General features: G+C 36.5%; 1 protein-coding gene across 1 annotated transcript in view; it reads right to left on the bottom strand.

Annotated features, from left to right (window-relative positions):
- REEP3 (receptor accessory protein 3) overlaps positions 1-17,808 on the bottom strand; it is a 97,789-nt gene that overhangs the window by 43,128 nt on the left and 36,853 nt on the right. The window contains exon 2 of the mRNA XM_038534066.1: positions 9,830-9,902. Within this exon, the coding sequence (XP_038389994.1) occupies positions 9,830-9,902 (73 nt within the window). The remainder of the gene's footprint in view (positions 1-9,829; positions 9,903-17,808) is intronic.

Genomic DNA, 17,808 nt, shown 5'->3' with positions numbered 1-17,808 from the left:
CTGCTGAGCTACCCAGGAATCCCTCATGTTGTAAAATTTTAGAAGAAACTGTGCTAGACATTCATATAACACCCCCTCCCCTAATTATATCACCTTATTTAAATTTAACACTTGTTTCCTAAAGTGGATTCATTGTAATGGTCATGAGATGATCATGAAGAAATTGTTTTTAGAAAACATAAGGAGTATAGGTCATTTAATTATAACAGCATCAATTACTTCTGCAGTGAAATTATATCCTTTTATGTATTATATACATATGAAGTAAACTTGGCACATCAAAAATTAGGTTTATAAAAGAATATTCATCACTTACTTCACTTAAAGCAAATGTAGGTAGATTTATTTCATTAAAAGATAAAAAAAAAAAAAAAGATAATGAACTGTCCCAAGTGATTTTATCTAACTGTCCTAAGTGATAATTGTGATTTTGACTTATCAAAACTTGATTTACAAACCAAATAACTCAAGACAAGATAGATACACATGTATTCACTATATGTCAGTTAAAATGAACTTCTAAAATAATTGTCAAATCTAAAAAATGGTATCTAATACTACTTTAAAACTATCTTCTGGGATACCTGAGTGGCTCAGCAATTGAGCATCTGCCTTTGGCTCAGGGTGGATCCCTGGATCCAGGACTGAGTTCCACACATTGGGCTCCCTGCATGGAGCCTGCTTTTCCCTCTGCTTATGTCTTTGCCTCTCTCTCTCTCTCTCTCTCTCTGGTCTCTCATGAATAAATAAATAAAATCTTAAAAAAAAAAAAGCTATCTTCTATGAGATTTTAAAAACCAATGTTAATGGTAAAATCAGTCTTATTTAATAGCACAGTATATTTCAACCAGAAGTATTCCACTCACAAAGTCGATCTGGGAATCTGGGTAAAAGATGATAAACTGAATATACACATTTAATTGTATCCTTAACCACAAATCTGATTAAAACAACAATAAAAGCGATTTTTAAAAAAGATATTAAGTCCGGAAGAATGTAGAAGAGAAGACAGCATTGAAATTTTTGGAGGTAGGAAGGAAGTGGATGAGCAGCAAGTGACTTAGGAGGCCTGATAGTTATTAAGCTGACAGTGGGAGAAACTGAGAAGCAATCCCAAGCTGACACTACAGGGCTCCTGAAAAGCTCAAGAACTGGTGACACAATTCTTGGCCACTAGGGCAAAAGACAGGTAGAATGGAGGTAGGTCTGCCTAAGGAGCAGGCAGGCGCCCAGATGCCCTCCCACTTAGTGGTCTGGCCGTTCACCTCCTTCCTCCCAGAAGAACCCTGTGGCTGACTCTCTGCAAAGAGTGAGTCAGAGGTGCTCTGGATTTGGAAATCCTGGCACAGTTGAGAATAGTAATTAGGTTCCAGTTTATAAGTTAAATATTGAAAGCCCCCAACCCTTATTTTCTCACCGGAATACGAGCAACCAAGCATCCTTTCAGAATGGAAGAATCTTCTCTCAAGAATCTGACTTGCATGAGAGAAAATACCTAAAGATCTAGGCATTGTTAATTTTCCAAGAAACAGTCATTATGGTTTGAACTGTATCTCCCTCAGATATGTTGAAGTCTGTTATGGTCTGAACTGTGATCACCCCGAATCCATATGTTGAAGCCATAAGCCCCAAAGTGACTGTATTTGGAGACAGGACCTTGAGGAGGTAATTAAGATCAAATGAGGTCATAAGGGGGCCCTAATTTGACAGAACTTGGGCCCTCATAAGCAAGAGACACTCATGAGAGCTTTCTTCATGCATGCACATAGAAAAGGCTATCTATAAGCCAGGAAGAGGCTTCACCGAAACCCAACCCCTATGGCACCTTTGGCTCAGACTTTCAGCCTCCACAGCTGTAAGAAAATAAACTTGTGCTGTTTAAGTTCCTCCCTGTATGATGGCAGCCTGAGCTGACTAATATGAAGTTCTAACCCCAACTACCTAAGACTGTGACATCACTTGGAAACAGGGTTGCTGAAGGTATAATTCATTAAGATGAGGCCGTAGTTGGGTATAGCTGGGCCCTGAATCCAATGCTTCCCTGTAAGGAGGACAGAAGCAACTCTAAGACAGACACATAGGTCAGAACACTGTGTGACAACAGGGACAGTGTGAAGTGCTGCAGCTGGAAGGCAAGGGCCCCCTAGACTGCAGGAAATCACAGATGCTGGACACAGGCAAGAAAGGATTCTCCTAGGGACACTTAGGTGGCTTAATGGTTGAGCCTTTGGCTCAGGGCATGATCCTGGGGTCCTGGGATTGAGTCCCACATCGGGCCCCCTGCAGGGAGCCTGCTTCGTCCTCTGTCTGTGTCAGAGAGAGGCAGAGACACAGGATCCCAGGACCCCAGATCATGACCTGAGCTGAAGGCAGACATTCAACCACTGAGGCACCCAGGCGTCCCTAAAATAAAATCTTAAAAAAAAAAAAAAGGATTCTCTTTGACAGGTTCCAGAGGGAGGTGTGACCCGGTGCACATCTTCATGATGTTCTTCTGCCTCCAGAACTGTGAGATATAAATTTCTGATTTTCTTCTTAAGCTATTCGGTTTGTGGTACTTCCTCTCAGGAACAAATATAGTTACCTCATCGGATCACCCTACAGTGAAAAGGACATTCAGCAAGTCTCACAGACATAGGGCTTCCAGCCAGCTTGTAATTATCATGCTCCAACACGAGCAGAGGACCAAGGACTACCCAACATTTGAGAAAACCATCCGTGAGAGACAGATACTAAGACAAACAGAACTCAAAGGGGAGACTGTACAGAAAGAACACGTCTAAAACACCATCATTCATAGACTGAGGCAAGAGGGAACCTATTGTAGACAACTCAAGAGTAGGACACTATAAGGAAGAGGAACATTCAGAGAATGAAAAGCACTCTTAGAAATTCAACACATGGGAGCAGAAATTAAAAGATTAACTAAAGGGTTGGAAGATGAAATTGAGAAACCCATCACAAAATAGTGCAAAAAGAAAAAGTGACAGGAAAGAGAAGAAAAACTATCAGAATATTAGACAATCAGTCCAAGTGGTTTATAACTGAATAAAAGGAATCCCAGACAGAACAAATGGTGAAAATGGAGAGGAGAAAATCATTTTGAGAAGTCAATTTAACTAACCAGAGCTGAAGGATAAAGAATTCCTAAGTTAAAAGGAACTATTGAGGATTTGGTAAAATCTATCACAGTCAACTCACACACATACATCATCATGAAATTGTAAACAATGGGGACATGAGAAAGATGCCACAAACAGGTAAGAATCAGAATGGCTTCAGACTTCTCCACAGCAACATTAAAAGCTGAAAGGCAATGGAGAAATGCCTTCAAAATTCTGAAGGAAAATTATTTACAATCTAGTATCTCAAAAAATTTGCCTCTCACACAGCCTTTTTGGGAAGGATGTATTTCCTTTAAATGAGGAAGTAAAATAAAAAGGAGGAAAACAGGGATGCCTGGCTGGCTCAGTGGTTGAGCATCTGCCTTTGGCTCATGATCCCGGTATCCTGGTATTGCGTCCCCCATCAGGCTCCCTGTGATGAGCCTGCTTTTCCGTCTGCCTATGTCTCTGCCCCTCTCTCTGTGTCTCTCAGGAATAAATAAATAAAACCTTAAAAAAAAAAAAAGAAGGAAAACAGGAGATTAAGAAATCTGAGGATTTAAAACAAGAGCCAGTATGGAATATCTGATGGATGTTGACACACTGAGAAGAAATCTATACAACTATGGAGAGTCTGGGTCTAAATGCGCAATACAAAATATCATATAAGTGAAAACTCAAACAAACGAAAAACAAGACAATGAATAACACCTGGGAAAAGAAACTACTGTGTAGGAAAAAAAATGATAATGTAGACACTGAAGAGACCAAATCCAAATAACGTTTTCATAATAAAAAAAACCCCTATATAACAGGTACTCTTATATGTCAGGTACTGATTTAAATGCTTTATGTTCATTAACTCATAATTCTTACAACCACCTGAGGAGGTAAGTACTATAACAGTTCTCATTTTTCAGTGAAGGAAACTGAGGCACAGGAAGGTCAAAAACTTGTACAATGACACAACCAGTAATGGACAGGGCTGTGATGATAACCCAGGCAGCCTGGTCCTAGGTGTTGTGTTTTTTATCTCTTCAGTCTATTGTGTCTTTCTAACTTAGCCTAAATAATGCAAATATTGAGTAAGACCCTGGGAGGCAATCAGGAACAGGGAAATATGCACATGTATAGTGACACTGCATAGCTACTATTAATCATCTTTAATAGAAAGAAGTCAACTGATAATATCCATCTGAAAAATTAAGAAATAGCAATATAAGCATATTATTTAGATATGGAAATAAATACTAAAGGATTTGGATAAAAGGGCTGAAAGTAGTAGCATCAAGAGAGAAACAGGGAAGGGAAGGTGGGGGAACTGTTGTTTTCCATTATAACCTTTAGAAAACTGATTTTAAAATTATAAGTACAGCTTTGATAAAAATAAAAACTAAATTAAAAGTAGATCAGAATGGAAAGTAAACAGATAAGCATGTGGCTTGACAAAACTAATTTTCAGAAAATTCCACCTTAATCAGTGTGTTAAACTTTACACTTTCCAAATTAAAACCCTTGAATCGAATGAGTATTTTTAATCCAAAACATGAAAAGATGGGGCATCTGAGTGGCTCAGTTGGTTAAGCATCTGCCTTCAGCTCAGGTCATAATCCCAGGGTCCTGAGATGGAGCCCTGCCTTGGGCTCCCTGCTTAGCGGGAGTCTGCTTCTCTCTCCCTTGGGCCCTATCCCTGCTTGTGCTCTCTGTCAAATAAATATATAAAATCTTTAAACAAAAATATGAAAAGATGCCTAGGGAACAAACACTTCTTGACAATAAAGAAATATATATTTTCTTTATTGTATTGTATTTATTGTATTTTTTCCTCTTCTATATTCACCCAGAAACTAGCAGACAACTTCAGATTTTACCAGTTGAAAAGAACTATAAAGCTAATAGGGGTGTATTTGTTCATTTTCCTATCACCCAAGTATTCAAGAAAAATTAGGTCACTTTCAAAACCAAGTCAATAGGGTTTTAGAGGGCTATTTCTAAGCCTTTAAAAGTGTAATCTCCCAGAATTTTCACTGTTCTTTGTTCTTGCTCACAGTAAATCTCAGGACCAAATGTCTGATTTTGATTTTTTAAGTGCTGTCAGCCAATCTTTTCATTGCCACGTTCTCCAACATTCTTAGAATAAGAACATGGTTTCCTAGAAAAGCTACAGCAATTACACACGACTTGGAAGTAAACACTCTATTTTCAAGTCACGAGATGGTATAAGCCTAAAAAAATTTGCAAAACCATACTAATTCTTCAGTAAGTTTACATTTCAATTACTGCAAGGCTGAAAGACTTTAAGTAGGCCATATCAGCCACACTATACAGGAAATTATATCCTAGGAAAGCTCTGTTTTAAAAATAGGCAAAGGAAGAAAGGAAGGTTGCCAAAATACACAGCACTTTCCATTTGTTTTGATTTGAGTACAGCATCTGTTTTATCAGGTGCAATCTACTATTTGCAGGCTTAAGGGGAATGGTAGTAGTTAGGGTGGAAAGAAGTAAATTAATCTAAAATGTTTGCTTTCTGAAAACAATTTTGAAGTAGATATCAGTGGAATTTAGGTAATAACCAAATACCACTAAGAAAATGAGCTTGGGGATAAGTCAGACTGGACTGTATAATCCTTAACCTAGCAGAATCAAAGCTGAGAAACTAGACCAATCTACTTAAGAAATGTACTCTTCAACTCTTCTTCCTGTTCTTATTCTGAACATTCATTCACTCATTCATTCAAATAATGAGTACCTACAATACACATCATGTACTGTTTTAGGAAGGGGAACATAGCAGTTAACAAAACAACAAAACTCCACGGAGCTGTTGCACGTGGAGAGGACAGACACACATACAGGCAGATAATATATGATAATATAAAAGGCTATTTTTTAAAAAATTTTTATTTATTTATGATGGTCACAGAGAGAGAGAGAGAGAGAGAGAGAGAGAGAGAGAGAGAGGCAGAGACACAGGCAGAGGGAGAAGCAGGCTCCATGCACCGGGAGCCTGATGTGGGATTTGATCCTGGGTCTCCAGGATTGCGCCCCGGGCCAAAGGCAGGCGCCAAACCGCTGCGCCACCCAGGGATCCCAATAAAAGGCTATTAAAAATATAACCAGGAAATCTGAAGAAGGTGAACTACCATATGCAAAAGAAAGCAAAAGTGGATGGGATCACTATACAGGAAAACTTTTTTTTTTTTTTAAGATTTATTTATTTATTTATTCATGAGAAACACAGACTGAGAGAGAGGCAGAGACACAGGCAGAGGGAGAAGCAGGCTCCTCAAAGGGAGCCCAATGTGGGCCTTGATCCTGGATCCGGGAATCACGACCTGAGCTGAAGGCAGGCACCCAACTGGTGAGCCACCCGGGCATCCCTCTATACAGGAAAACTTAATGAGAACAGAGTTCTAGTAAAACTGTTATGATAAGAGTTTAAGTGAGACTCAGCAATAAAATAATATTCAAGCATTTTGTCAAAAGTAAACTTATATTGGAAATAATTAAAGAACTGCCAACACTTTCAAAATCTCACTTCATCTTTAACTATTCTGATCATAGTTGACTTAGATGCTTCTGAGTCCTGCCCCAGTACAGTCTAAGTAAGCAGCCTCCGTGGCCTTCTTGGAAAATATCCTATTTTTGTGGCCCTGGAAAGTGTGCTCTGGAAGTCTGTCTCCTGGCTAGTTGTGAAAACTGTTTCTACTTTTTCCTGAAGCTAGAATCCTTACCTACTTTTCTAAAGGTAGCATGGTACAAGAGAAGGAATAAAACATTAGAAACAAGATATCCAATCATTCCTGCCTTAATGTGACCCTGGGCAATAATATACTTCTCTGAGAGTGTAATATTGAAATATTTTTCTTATTTATTTATTGATTTAAAGTTGTAGTGAGGACCAATGAGATGTTATGGTACACAGAATAATGTCTCCCACTCCCAAAGAGGTCCATGTCCTAATTCCTAAAATGTGTGCAAATGTTAGGTCACACAGTAGAGGAGAAATCGAGCTGCACATGGAATTCAGGTTGCTAACCAGCTCCTTATGGTGGAGAGAGGACCCTGGGTTACTTAGGTGGACCTGACATAACCACAAGCATCCTTATAAGTGGAAGAGGGAGGCAGAAGAGAGAAAGAACCAGAGACATAGAAATGTAAGAAGTCTCAGCTCAATATTTCTTGCTTTGAAGATGATGAATAGAACCCTGAGCCAAGGATGTATGCAACCTGTAGAAGCTAGGAAAGGTAAGGGAACAGATTTTTCCTTAGAACCTCCAGAAAGAGTACAGCCCTCTAGATGCATTTCAGATTTCTGATCTCTAAGACTGTAAGAGAATAGTTGGGGTTGGTTTAAGCCGGTAGGTGCTTGGCAATTTGTTACAGTAACAATTGGAAACAATAATATGTAAAAGTATTTTGAAACTCATAGGAAATCATATAAATGCAAATGTTCTAATGTGGTATCTCAGCTTGATCTCTCCAGCAGCCTTGATGGCAGACAACTTGGTCACAAAGTCTTCTGAGTTGTTATTTCCTGTTAAAGGCTAATGCGCTGCTTTTTCTGTTTTAAAGCCTGACCATTTCTGCTTTTAGCTTTCCTTTCCCTTGTGGAGAGTTGATTACCATGTAACTATCAAACCAATTCCCTTTCTACTTCCTTGGTTTCTCTTCAACTACTCCTTATGCTGATGTTCCCAAAACAATGTTAAGAGAACTTCCCAAAATTACAATATTATAGCAAAATTATGTACAAATAATTCCTACTTTGTTGATAATGAGTTATTCTCTAAACACTACAAGGCAATCTGTTTAGTATATACCTAACTACACATCGTATGCAAACATATGTGTATATATATCCACATATATAGTCTTATGGTTTTTCCATCAGTGTGAATAAGAATGTTACTGGATTCTCTTCCACAGGTTATCTTCAACTTATGAAGTAGAATTAAAATTTCGGGGTTAGATCTTTCTTATTAATCCCAAATTTATAGAATAAATTATAGTTATAAAAATTTGAGTGTTTTATTAAAGGATTAAAACACACAAACCCATGTTTCTAAGTCTTTAAAAATTAACATTAATAAAGTTAACTGATGCATAGTAAGAAACAGACAAATATTTTATAATGGTTCTTAGATCAACCCCTAAATAACAATATCTTTTCTGCTCTTTTAACATTAATTCATACATGATAGGCCCATTTCTTTTTTTTTTTTTTATAGTATATACTTTCATATTTCTTCCTGTTATTCCCTTTTTCTTTTAGGGCATGGTATTTGTGTACCCACTGATAATATCTTTGTATTATTAGACCTTCTCATATAGACTTCATTTTCAATTTGTACTTAATTTTTTTCCAACAAAATCACCCAGATTTAGAGGGAAGATAGGGGAATACCACAAATACAAATATATACACAAAGACACACGGGGGAACACCAGTTATTTCATATCCTGGGTTTACAATACTTTTATAGGTGAAATGGGTACAAAGTTGAGAAACTTCACCCTGTATTTGAACTGTGGTTAGATTCAGAAAAAAAGATCTCCTTTAATAACAGTACAACAAACAAACATTCCAAATAAGAAGGAATGTATTGGCTACTTTAAAAAAAATATTTTATTTATTCATGAGAGATACACGAGAGAGGCAGAGACACAGGCAAAGGAAGAAGCAGGCTCCTCACAGGGAACCTGATGTGGAACTTGATCCTGGGACTGGGATCACACCTGAGCCAAAGGCAGATGCTCAACCGCTGAGTGAGCCAGGAGTGCCTGGCTAGTACAGCTGATCCTTGAACAACATAGGTTTGAGCTGTGCAGGTCCTCTTATACCTAAGTTCTTTTTCAATAAATATAGTAAAGTCCTATAAACATATTCTTCTCTTCCCTATGATTTTCCTTAACATCTTTTCTCTAGCCTTTAATTTTTTTTTAAAGAGAGGTAGAGAGAGAGAAAGAGGAAGGGCAGAGGGAGAGCAAGAGAATCCTTGCTCTGGAATTTGGCAGGTTCCATAGCCAGTGCGGAGCCCAACGTAGGGCTTGATCTCACAACACTGAAATCATAACCTGAGCCAAAAATCAAGAGTCTGATGTGGAACAGTCACCTAGGTGATCCATTCTAGCTTACTTTTAATACAGTATTTAACATACATGGGGAGGAGGGTGTGTGTGTGTGTGTGTGTGTGTGTGTGTGTCCATGCCTGAGCGGCCCTAACCCCTATGTTGTTCAAGGATCAACTGTAGAGTCTGACTTAAGAAGGAAAAGACTGTCTGTAATTGTCAGTAGTGATAGGTATCTGTATATTTAACTCAGTTAAAAAGTTATAAAACTCCTATGAGAAAAGGAAAAAAGTTTGGGGTGGGAATTATGTTCTTAGTGTATCTATAAATTCACAGGCTAAAAAACACAGTCGTCCCCCCACCCCCAACTTCTTATACTGGAACTTAGACAAAATGGATAGCAGTAGATCCGATTACCCATTTAGGTAATTGGAAATCATGCACTTATTTAAATGCCAACTGACAGTGAACTTTTTTTTTGAAATTTCACTTTGGAATTGTATTCAAAATTAGTTTATGAAGTTAGTCTTTTTATTTATATAAACTTTTTAACCAAAAACATTATCCCAGCTATTTCTAAAATAATTATTTTCTAGTCTTGTATATCACAGATACATTAAGCTAGAATTAATCACCCATAAAGCTATACTTACGTATTCCTTCACGTTTTTTGTTTTCACAGCTTTGTAGGAGTAATATGCAGGATAAAGCATCCCAAACACCAACCTAAAAGTAAAAAGTATGAGAAGACCAATCAAATACAACAATGCTTTTAAGAGCTTATAAAAATTTCACCCAATAGAAAAGTAGAAACTACATGGGAAACATACAACGGTGTAAATTTGTATGAATGCAAATTTGTGCACAGACTAAATCCACTCAGAAAAGCAAAGTAAAAATACTCTTTTTTTTTTTAAAACAAAAAGGATTTTAATATTCTAGGTATAGTTTCATGGGAAAAAATTTATATTTTAAAAATAATCATAAAAAACTTTCTCATTTAACACCTAAAACTAATATTAACACCGTTAATTATACTTGAATTTAAAAATAAAGCCTTTGTCATCACAAAGAATATTCTACGGTTCCTTAACATTTGGAAAATGAACAAAATCACCAAAAACAAAAATTGTCCCAACCGTACCAGAGATAACTGCAGGCAACATTTTATTGTATACAAATCCTACTTTTTATCCACATGTAGTATTCCCATAATCTAAATTTGTACTTGCAAATACATAATAGGCTTATGGTTGATTTCCAGGTTATTGCCATTGCACATATCATAAAAACATTTCTGTCCATTGGGGATGTTGCTGCTTCAAAGAGTACATATATTTTTACCTATTATCAAAATGCCCTCCAGAGTAGTGGTTCTACTTTACATTCCTATACATTGCTGATCATTGGCATCATTATTTAAAAAACAAAAAAGTTTGCCAGCTAAGTAGGAGAATCTCATAGATGTTGTAATATACATTCCTGAATACTAGCAAACCTGACTTTCTTCTTAAGTGTTTACTGGCTTTTTGATACATATGGTATATGATATCCTGTTGTCTACTTTTCTGGTCTATTTAAAAATCTTTTGGAATAGTTTTAAATTTACAGAAAAGTTGGAATACACTATAGTTACCACAAACCCTACACCATCTTTCCTCCATTATCTACATCTTGCAGTAGTATGGTACATGTTACCACAATTCACAAACCAATATTGATATATTACTAACTGAAGTACATACTCTATTCTGATTTCTTTAGTTTTTACTTACCATCCTTTCTGTCCCAAGGTCCCATCTAGGACAACACATTATATTTATTTATCATGTCTCCTTAGGTCCTCTTGGGTTAAAAAAAAAAAAAAAAGGTTCTCAGACTTTCCTTGGGAAATGAGTGCAACAGTTTTGAGTATTGGTGAAGAATATTGGAGGAGATCCCTGCACTGGAATTTGCTGCTCTTCTTATGATTAAACTGAGGTATGGGTTTTCAGGAGGAGGAGTACAGGAGGTAAAGTATCATTTCATCTTATGATATCAAGGACATACTATCAGTATGATTTATCACTGTTGATGTTAACCTTGACCACCAGGCTGAGTAGTGTTTGTCAGACTTCACTGTAAGGTTACCCCCTACCCCATACCTGTTCATGCTGTGTTCTTGGGAAGGAAGCTGCTATGCACAGGCCATACCTGAATAGGGAATTAGTTCCACTTTCTTGAGTGGAGTATCTACATGAATCATTTGAAATTTTTCTGCCTTGGACATTATCTATTCTCCATTTATTTCTTCAATGATTTACTTATATCAATACTATACTTTGGGTTCTAATACAGTAATACTTCATTTTGTTGCTAAGGCTTTGAACACAGATCTTTCAGTTCTTTCCTGTGTCCCTTTGACAGATGTATAATTGTGAGGGTTTTTTTTTTTTTTTTTTTAACAATTTGCTACTTTCTGGCACTATATGATGCCCAGGCTCATCCAATGTATATCCTGCCTCATTCCTAGAATCAGTCATTTCTCCAAGGAGTCTTGGTTCCTTTCACTGGAGAATGGTATTTAAGATCAAGTTCTGGGTGCTACATATGTTCACTGTTACTGGAGTGTTGTAGGTTCTAGGTCCTTCTCTATTTTGCAGATTAAACAATATTTGTCTATGTTCTTATTATCTTTTGATATTGTTTATAGGTCTTTTATTTTTTTAAAAGATTTTATTTATTTATTCATGAGAGAGAGAGAGAGAGAGAGAGGCAGAGACACAGGCAGAGGGAGAAGCAGGCTCCATGCAGGGAGCCCGATGTGGGACTCGATCCCGGGGTCTCCAGGATCACGCCCTGCCCCAAAGGCAGGCACTAAACTGCTGAGCCACCCAAGGATCCCTAGGTCGTTTTGATATTATTGTTGTGTGATGCTGTTTCGGTATTATTTACATATTGATAAAATGTGTTGAAGAAAGTTTGTTGGGCTGTTAAATAAATACCACAGATTGTATGGCTTAAGCAATAGGTATTTATTTTCTCACAGGAGGCTAGAAGGTCAAGAGCAAGGTGCTGGTGGGTTTCGTTTCTTTTGAGACCTTTCTTCTTGGATTGAAATGGCCACTTTCTCACTGTGTCCTCACATAGTCATCCCTTGGTCTGTGTAACCTTCTTATCTTAGAAGAATACCGGTCACATTGTATTAAGATACCTCAAAGATCTCATTTTAACTTAATCACTTTCTTTAATCTTTTATCTCCAAATACAGTTACATTCTTAGGACCTCAACATATGAATTTGGGAGGGGGATACAATTCAGCCTATAATACCGATATTTATGAAGTTTTATATTAAATAGGTGTTTGCATTTATATTAAACAAGCTTTTCTTACACTGCAAGTGATTATCTACACTTCTATATTTTTAGTCCATTTATAATTTATTTTTTGGTGGGAGAGGTATAGTAAATACCTGTTGACTTTGTTATTCCTCACAAAGATGAACTCTGAGTTTGGTGCTGTTGTCACCAGCTCAAAGGAATACCAAGTCTTCTGCTGGGGATTTTATCTTTACCAAGTAGAAGCCACATCATTGACAATCTCTGCCTTATTTACAACACTACCCTGGGAAGGCTACTTCAGCAGAAGCCAATCCAGACTCTGGATACGGGATTTTTAGCCTGTCACAGAACCTAGGGCTTTACGATTCAACACAGGGCAACCCCTAAAAGGCAGAGGGGCTATCCAGCCTAGTGAGTTCTGAGGAAGCAACAAACCTTATGAACTGGGGTGTCAACCAAAACACAATTTCTAGGTCTGCTGTGTTCATTCCCACTGCTGACACAAGGTACAAGTCCCACAGTTAGCCTTCATAGTTCTAGTTTAAATATTCAATTTAATTTCAGCCCAGTTTGTATTTTCCTTTAGAATTTGGATACAATTGATTATCTTCCATAGTCCCACGTCATCTTGTATCACTAGATTTAAATTTAACACGAGACTCTTCACTTCTATCACTGTATGGATCTTTGACTCCACCTTTTTTCTGCTATAATATCCATCCAAACTCCAACCCAGTTTTATTGGTTTTTCCTTTGTGAGAGTCCAGGCATCTATCTTCCTATTTTATTTTCAAACCCATGGCCAATGATACATTTAGGCTCATGCCATTTCATTTGACTTAGCTGAATTATTTTCCCAATTATTTCCCAACACATGCCTCTGGCTCCAATGTCAAATCAATCTCCCCAATATATCTTACTGGATTGTCTTTGCTTAAACACTTCAATAGCTGGCCTCCTTACCTAGCCTTGTTGACCAGCCCCTGTGGTGGTGGCTCATCAAGAACATAATTTGAAAATCTCTTCCTCATATAAACCATCTGCTCCAACATGGTTTCCTCAATATGCTTCTTTTTATTATTTATTTATTTTTTGCTCAATTAATGCCTCTTTTTCCCTTCGAGACTGCTACTCCTCCATAGACTTCTAAATTGTTTTGAATTTTAGAATTTGTCAGGATTAATCATTTGCCTTTAGTATATTCTAGATTATATTTTATAATGTAACTGACTTCTAAAACATAATTTTCTCACATACAGTAAGGATTTGGTACTAGTTGATACTTTGTATATAGGTGCTTTGCTTTATTTTTTTTAACCTCTGTATTGAATACAATCACTCAAATGAATAAACACAATATCCCCTAGCACCTAACTCTTGTTAAGAGTAGGAAAAAAAAATGCATTTCATTCGGAACATGGGAAGGATTAAATGTCTTAGTAAACAGTGAGACAATTTTTAAGGGTCACCACTATCATAATTTATTACTGCTCTAATGTGAATATTACTGAGTAATTTATTACTAACATCTGTAATATTTTCTAGGTGTTGTTTTTCTTCTGGTTTCTTTAATATTGGGTCCTACTCTGGATGTTTGCAACCTGGGAGGTCAGGCATAAAGCCAAAGCATGATGCACAGTGTATAAAATCAAATAGTTTATTTTAAAAGGCCACCTACAAGATAAACTCATGGTTTGTAAAGAAAGTGTTTGCTACAAATAAAATTCACCTATAAATTTGAACACTGTTTCAGTTATAGAGGCAAAAAACAAATAGTTACTCATTTCCTCTTAATCTTTTTTTCTGCTTAAAGAGGTAAAACTTTGCCAAAATACTCACGATACCTTTTCCTCCCATGGGGGTAAAGTTTTCTCTATGTATACTGGCTATATTGAAAAGTTTGTACTATTTAAAAAATTTTTATGCAAGTGTATAATAGAGATGGCCCTTGTATCATATTTCATATATGGAAAATAATTGAAATAGCTATTTTCTGGACAGATGTTCAGACATAAATCCATCCTTCGCCAAAACTGTCTTAGAGAAGAACAGCATTGTTCAAAAATAAGTCTTAGAAGCAACTAGTAAGAGTGCTCTTAGTACTAGAATAATGTCCTTAACACATAAGTTATCAATATTTCATTAAAAATTGATTAAAGCTTTTCCTAATTAAGATCCTAAACAAAGCTTACTCTATAATTTTTAGAAGATATAAAATAGTAAAAAAAAAAAAAAAAGAAAGAAAGAAAGAAAGAAAGAAAGAAAGAAAGAAAGAAAGAAAGAAAATCACTGGTAATTCCATTAACTGAATGATCTTTTTTGTTAAATGCCATTCAAACATTTATATTTGTCATAATTTTTAGCAAACATTCTGAAGTCTGACCTGTCATTCTCTAAAATGCCTTAAAAATCTTAAAGCACCAATAGAAGTTTAATAATCAAATTGACCAAGGGTTAATTTATATCTAAACAAGTTACAAAACACTAATTCTAAGGATTTAAACTTTATTATAGTCATTCTTTTAATAAATGATTATGAAAAATGAAAGCCTACAGTATAGAAACAATGGTACTAATAATAATCCCCCTATACCTATCACCCAGTTCTAAGAATGACTAACAATGATCTTTAACATTTGGTATTTTCCGGTTTTTTCTACAATATCTTAAAAAAAACCATTTTATAACAGAGTTAACATACTTAAAGACAATATTTTAGGGAAATATATTTCAAAACCTATTTAAAACATAATTAACTGATATCTTAGAGCATATAGACTTTTATCCTGCCTTTTCACTAAATGTGGTATTATGAGCATTTCCTTACATCTTTATACGTATCCTTAAAGAACGTCATTTTAAAAACTACACGGTATAATATTCCCTCATATGGATGAAAATCATTCAAATCCTTTCCTGTCTTTACTATTTTAATGAATGCTATGATGAATAATCCTTCTATGATTACTAAAAACAGCAATTTCTACTGACATTTATAGTAGGCAGGATATTAAGCACTTTCCATATATTGCTGCATCTAACTGTCACAATCATACCCAGAGATAGGTACTATTTTCATACCTATTTTACAGATGTGAAGACTGAGGCTGATAGAAGTTAAACTAATGTTAGACACCTTGTAAGTTTACTGTCTGGATTCAAAGCATGCACTCTGATTCCAAAATCCACATTTAAAAATCAGTGTTGGGATCCCTGGGTGGCGCAGCGGTTTGGCGCCTGCCTTTGGCCCAGGGCGCGATCCTGGAGACCCAGGATCGAATCCCACATCGGGCTCCCGGTGCATGGAGCCTGCTTCTCCCTCTGCCTGTCTCTGCGCCTCCTCTCTCTCTCTCTGTGACTATCATAAATAAATAAAAAAAAAAAATTTAAAAATCAGTGTTTATTTCCTAATGACTTTCTGCAAGCAGAATAACTAGGTCAAAGGATTTGAAATTTCAAGCGTTTTGTTATATATTACTTATACTGCTCTTTAGAAAAGTAGCATCAATTTATATTCTTATAGGGAAATATTCACTTCAGAACTATTTTTAATAGAATTAGAAACATCAGATAGTAGGCATTTTTTTTCAACAGATGAACGGTTTCTAAGATATGGATTAGAATAGTCATGCAGTGTATCATTACTAAAAAAAAAATCCCAAAACATTACAGCTAACAATATTAACATTTCTAAACTATTTTAATTTCCCTTAAGATTGTCTTTAGATAAATTTCCTTTAAAATATAAAAGGACTTAAATTGTAGTTCATTAAAAAGTACATGCAACAAATAGCTCATTGCTGATAATCTGAACTATCTGATACTAATGCATAATGAGACAATAGGAATTGCCTGGCAAATTCTCCTCATTCTATTGATTTTAGAATCCTACTCCCAAACAAAAAAATAGTAATGACAGTGTTCTATTAGACTAAAAAACTGAAAACAACTCAAGGAGACTAGAGATGAGCTAAAATGGGATACCAAATAGTAAATCAACAAAGAAACTATAGAATCAAATTTCAGAATGATGGAAGACAGATGGATCAGGCTGTTAGGATTAGTCAGTCACAATTAACATAGATACTGCATATACTCTTATAAAGAGCAATACAAAATAACAACACTCTAGGCCCTTATCAAAGACTCTAGAGGCACCGAGCTGGCTCAGTCAGTAGAGTGTGCCACTTTTGATCTCAGGGTTGTTAAGTTCAAGATCCACGTTGGATTTGGAGATTACTTAAATACATAATCTTAAAAAAAAAAAGACTATAAGCCTCATTTGTCTGTAATCCACCTTACACTAGAGACTAAGACCAGTGAAATTTATTTTTATTTATCTATTTATTTATTTTTATAAAGATTTTATTTATTTATTCATGAGAGACAGAGAGAGAGAGAGACAGACAGAGAGAGAGAGAGGCAGAGACACAGGCAGAGGGAGAAGCAGGCTCCATGCAGGGAGCCTGATGTGGGACTCAATCCTGGGACTTCAGGATCAGGCCCTGGGCCGAAGGCAGACGCTCAACCGCTGAGCCACCCAGGTGTCCCGACCAGTGAAATTTATATAAAACAGTGTAAGGATGGCAAATGTGCGAAGTTTCTCTGCTATTCTCCATTTCTGTGACCCAGACAGATTGCTGGTCAATCGCTCTACTCCTTTCTGCTGACCCTGGTCTCAGAATCCTCTTCAACACAGGACAGAAGCTGAGTAGATTTATTTGCCATCTTTTGTCATCCTCATTCTCCATCTTTATTCCTTTAGAAGGTGTCATTCCAAATTTGAATCAAGACCACCTGGTTTTATTTTAGGAACAGGAAGATGACAGTTTAGACTGTTATACCTGTCTCCCTTTGAGGAAAAGCCATTTCAACTGAGATGCTTTTTAAGATCACCTTCTTATTTTTTCTTGAAGTACAGGAAACAGCCATATGAAACCCAAGCTATAAATACTAGAGGAATAGTGTCAAGGGCATCGTCTATTAGGATCCCTACATATGAATTTTCACGTATGAGATTTACACTGGAACTCAGTACAATGTAGCGTTTGGCATTCTTTGAGAAAATGATGACCTTCCATCTGATAAAAATATTATTCCTGGGCAGCCCGAGTGGCTCAGCGGTTTAGCGTCGCCTTCAGCCCAGGCCATTATCATAGGGAGAATTTGCATCAGGGAAATTAGCAAATGAGAGGAATCAGTCATCTTTCCCCCAGTAGCTAAGCCTTACCAGCACACCAGTGATGTGTGTTTTAGCCAGGGGAAACTATAGTATCAGAAAAACCAGGAAACATGTATATACAGGGTATT

Source organism: Canis lupus, chromosome 4, assembly GCF_011100685.1.
Source record: "Canis lupus familiaris isolate Mischka breed German Shepherd chromosome 4, alternate assembly UU_Cfam_GSD_1.0, whole genome shotgun sequence".
Taxonomy (NCBI): domain Eukaryota; kingdom Metazoa; phylum Chordata; class Mammalia; order Carnivora; family Canidae; genus Canis; species Canis lupus.
Note: the sequence above shows the minus strand (reverse complement) of the source record. Positions and strands in the feature narration are given on the sequence as shown.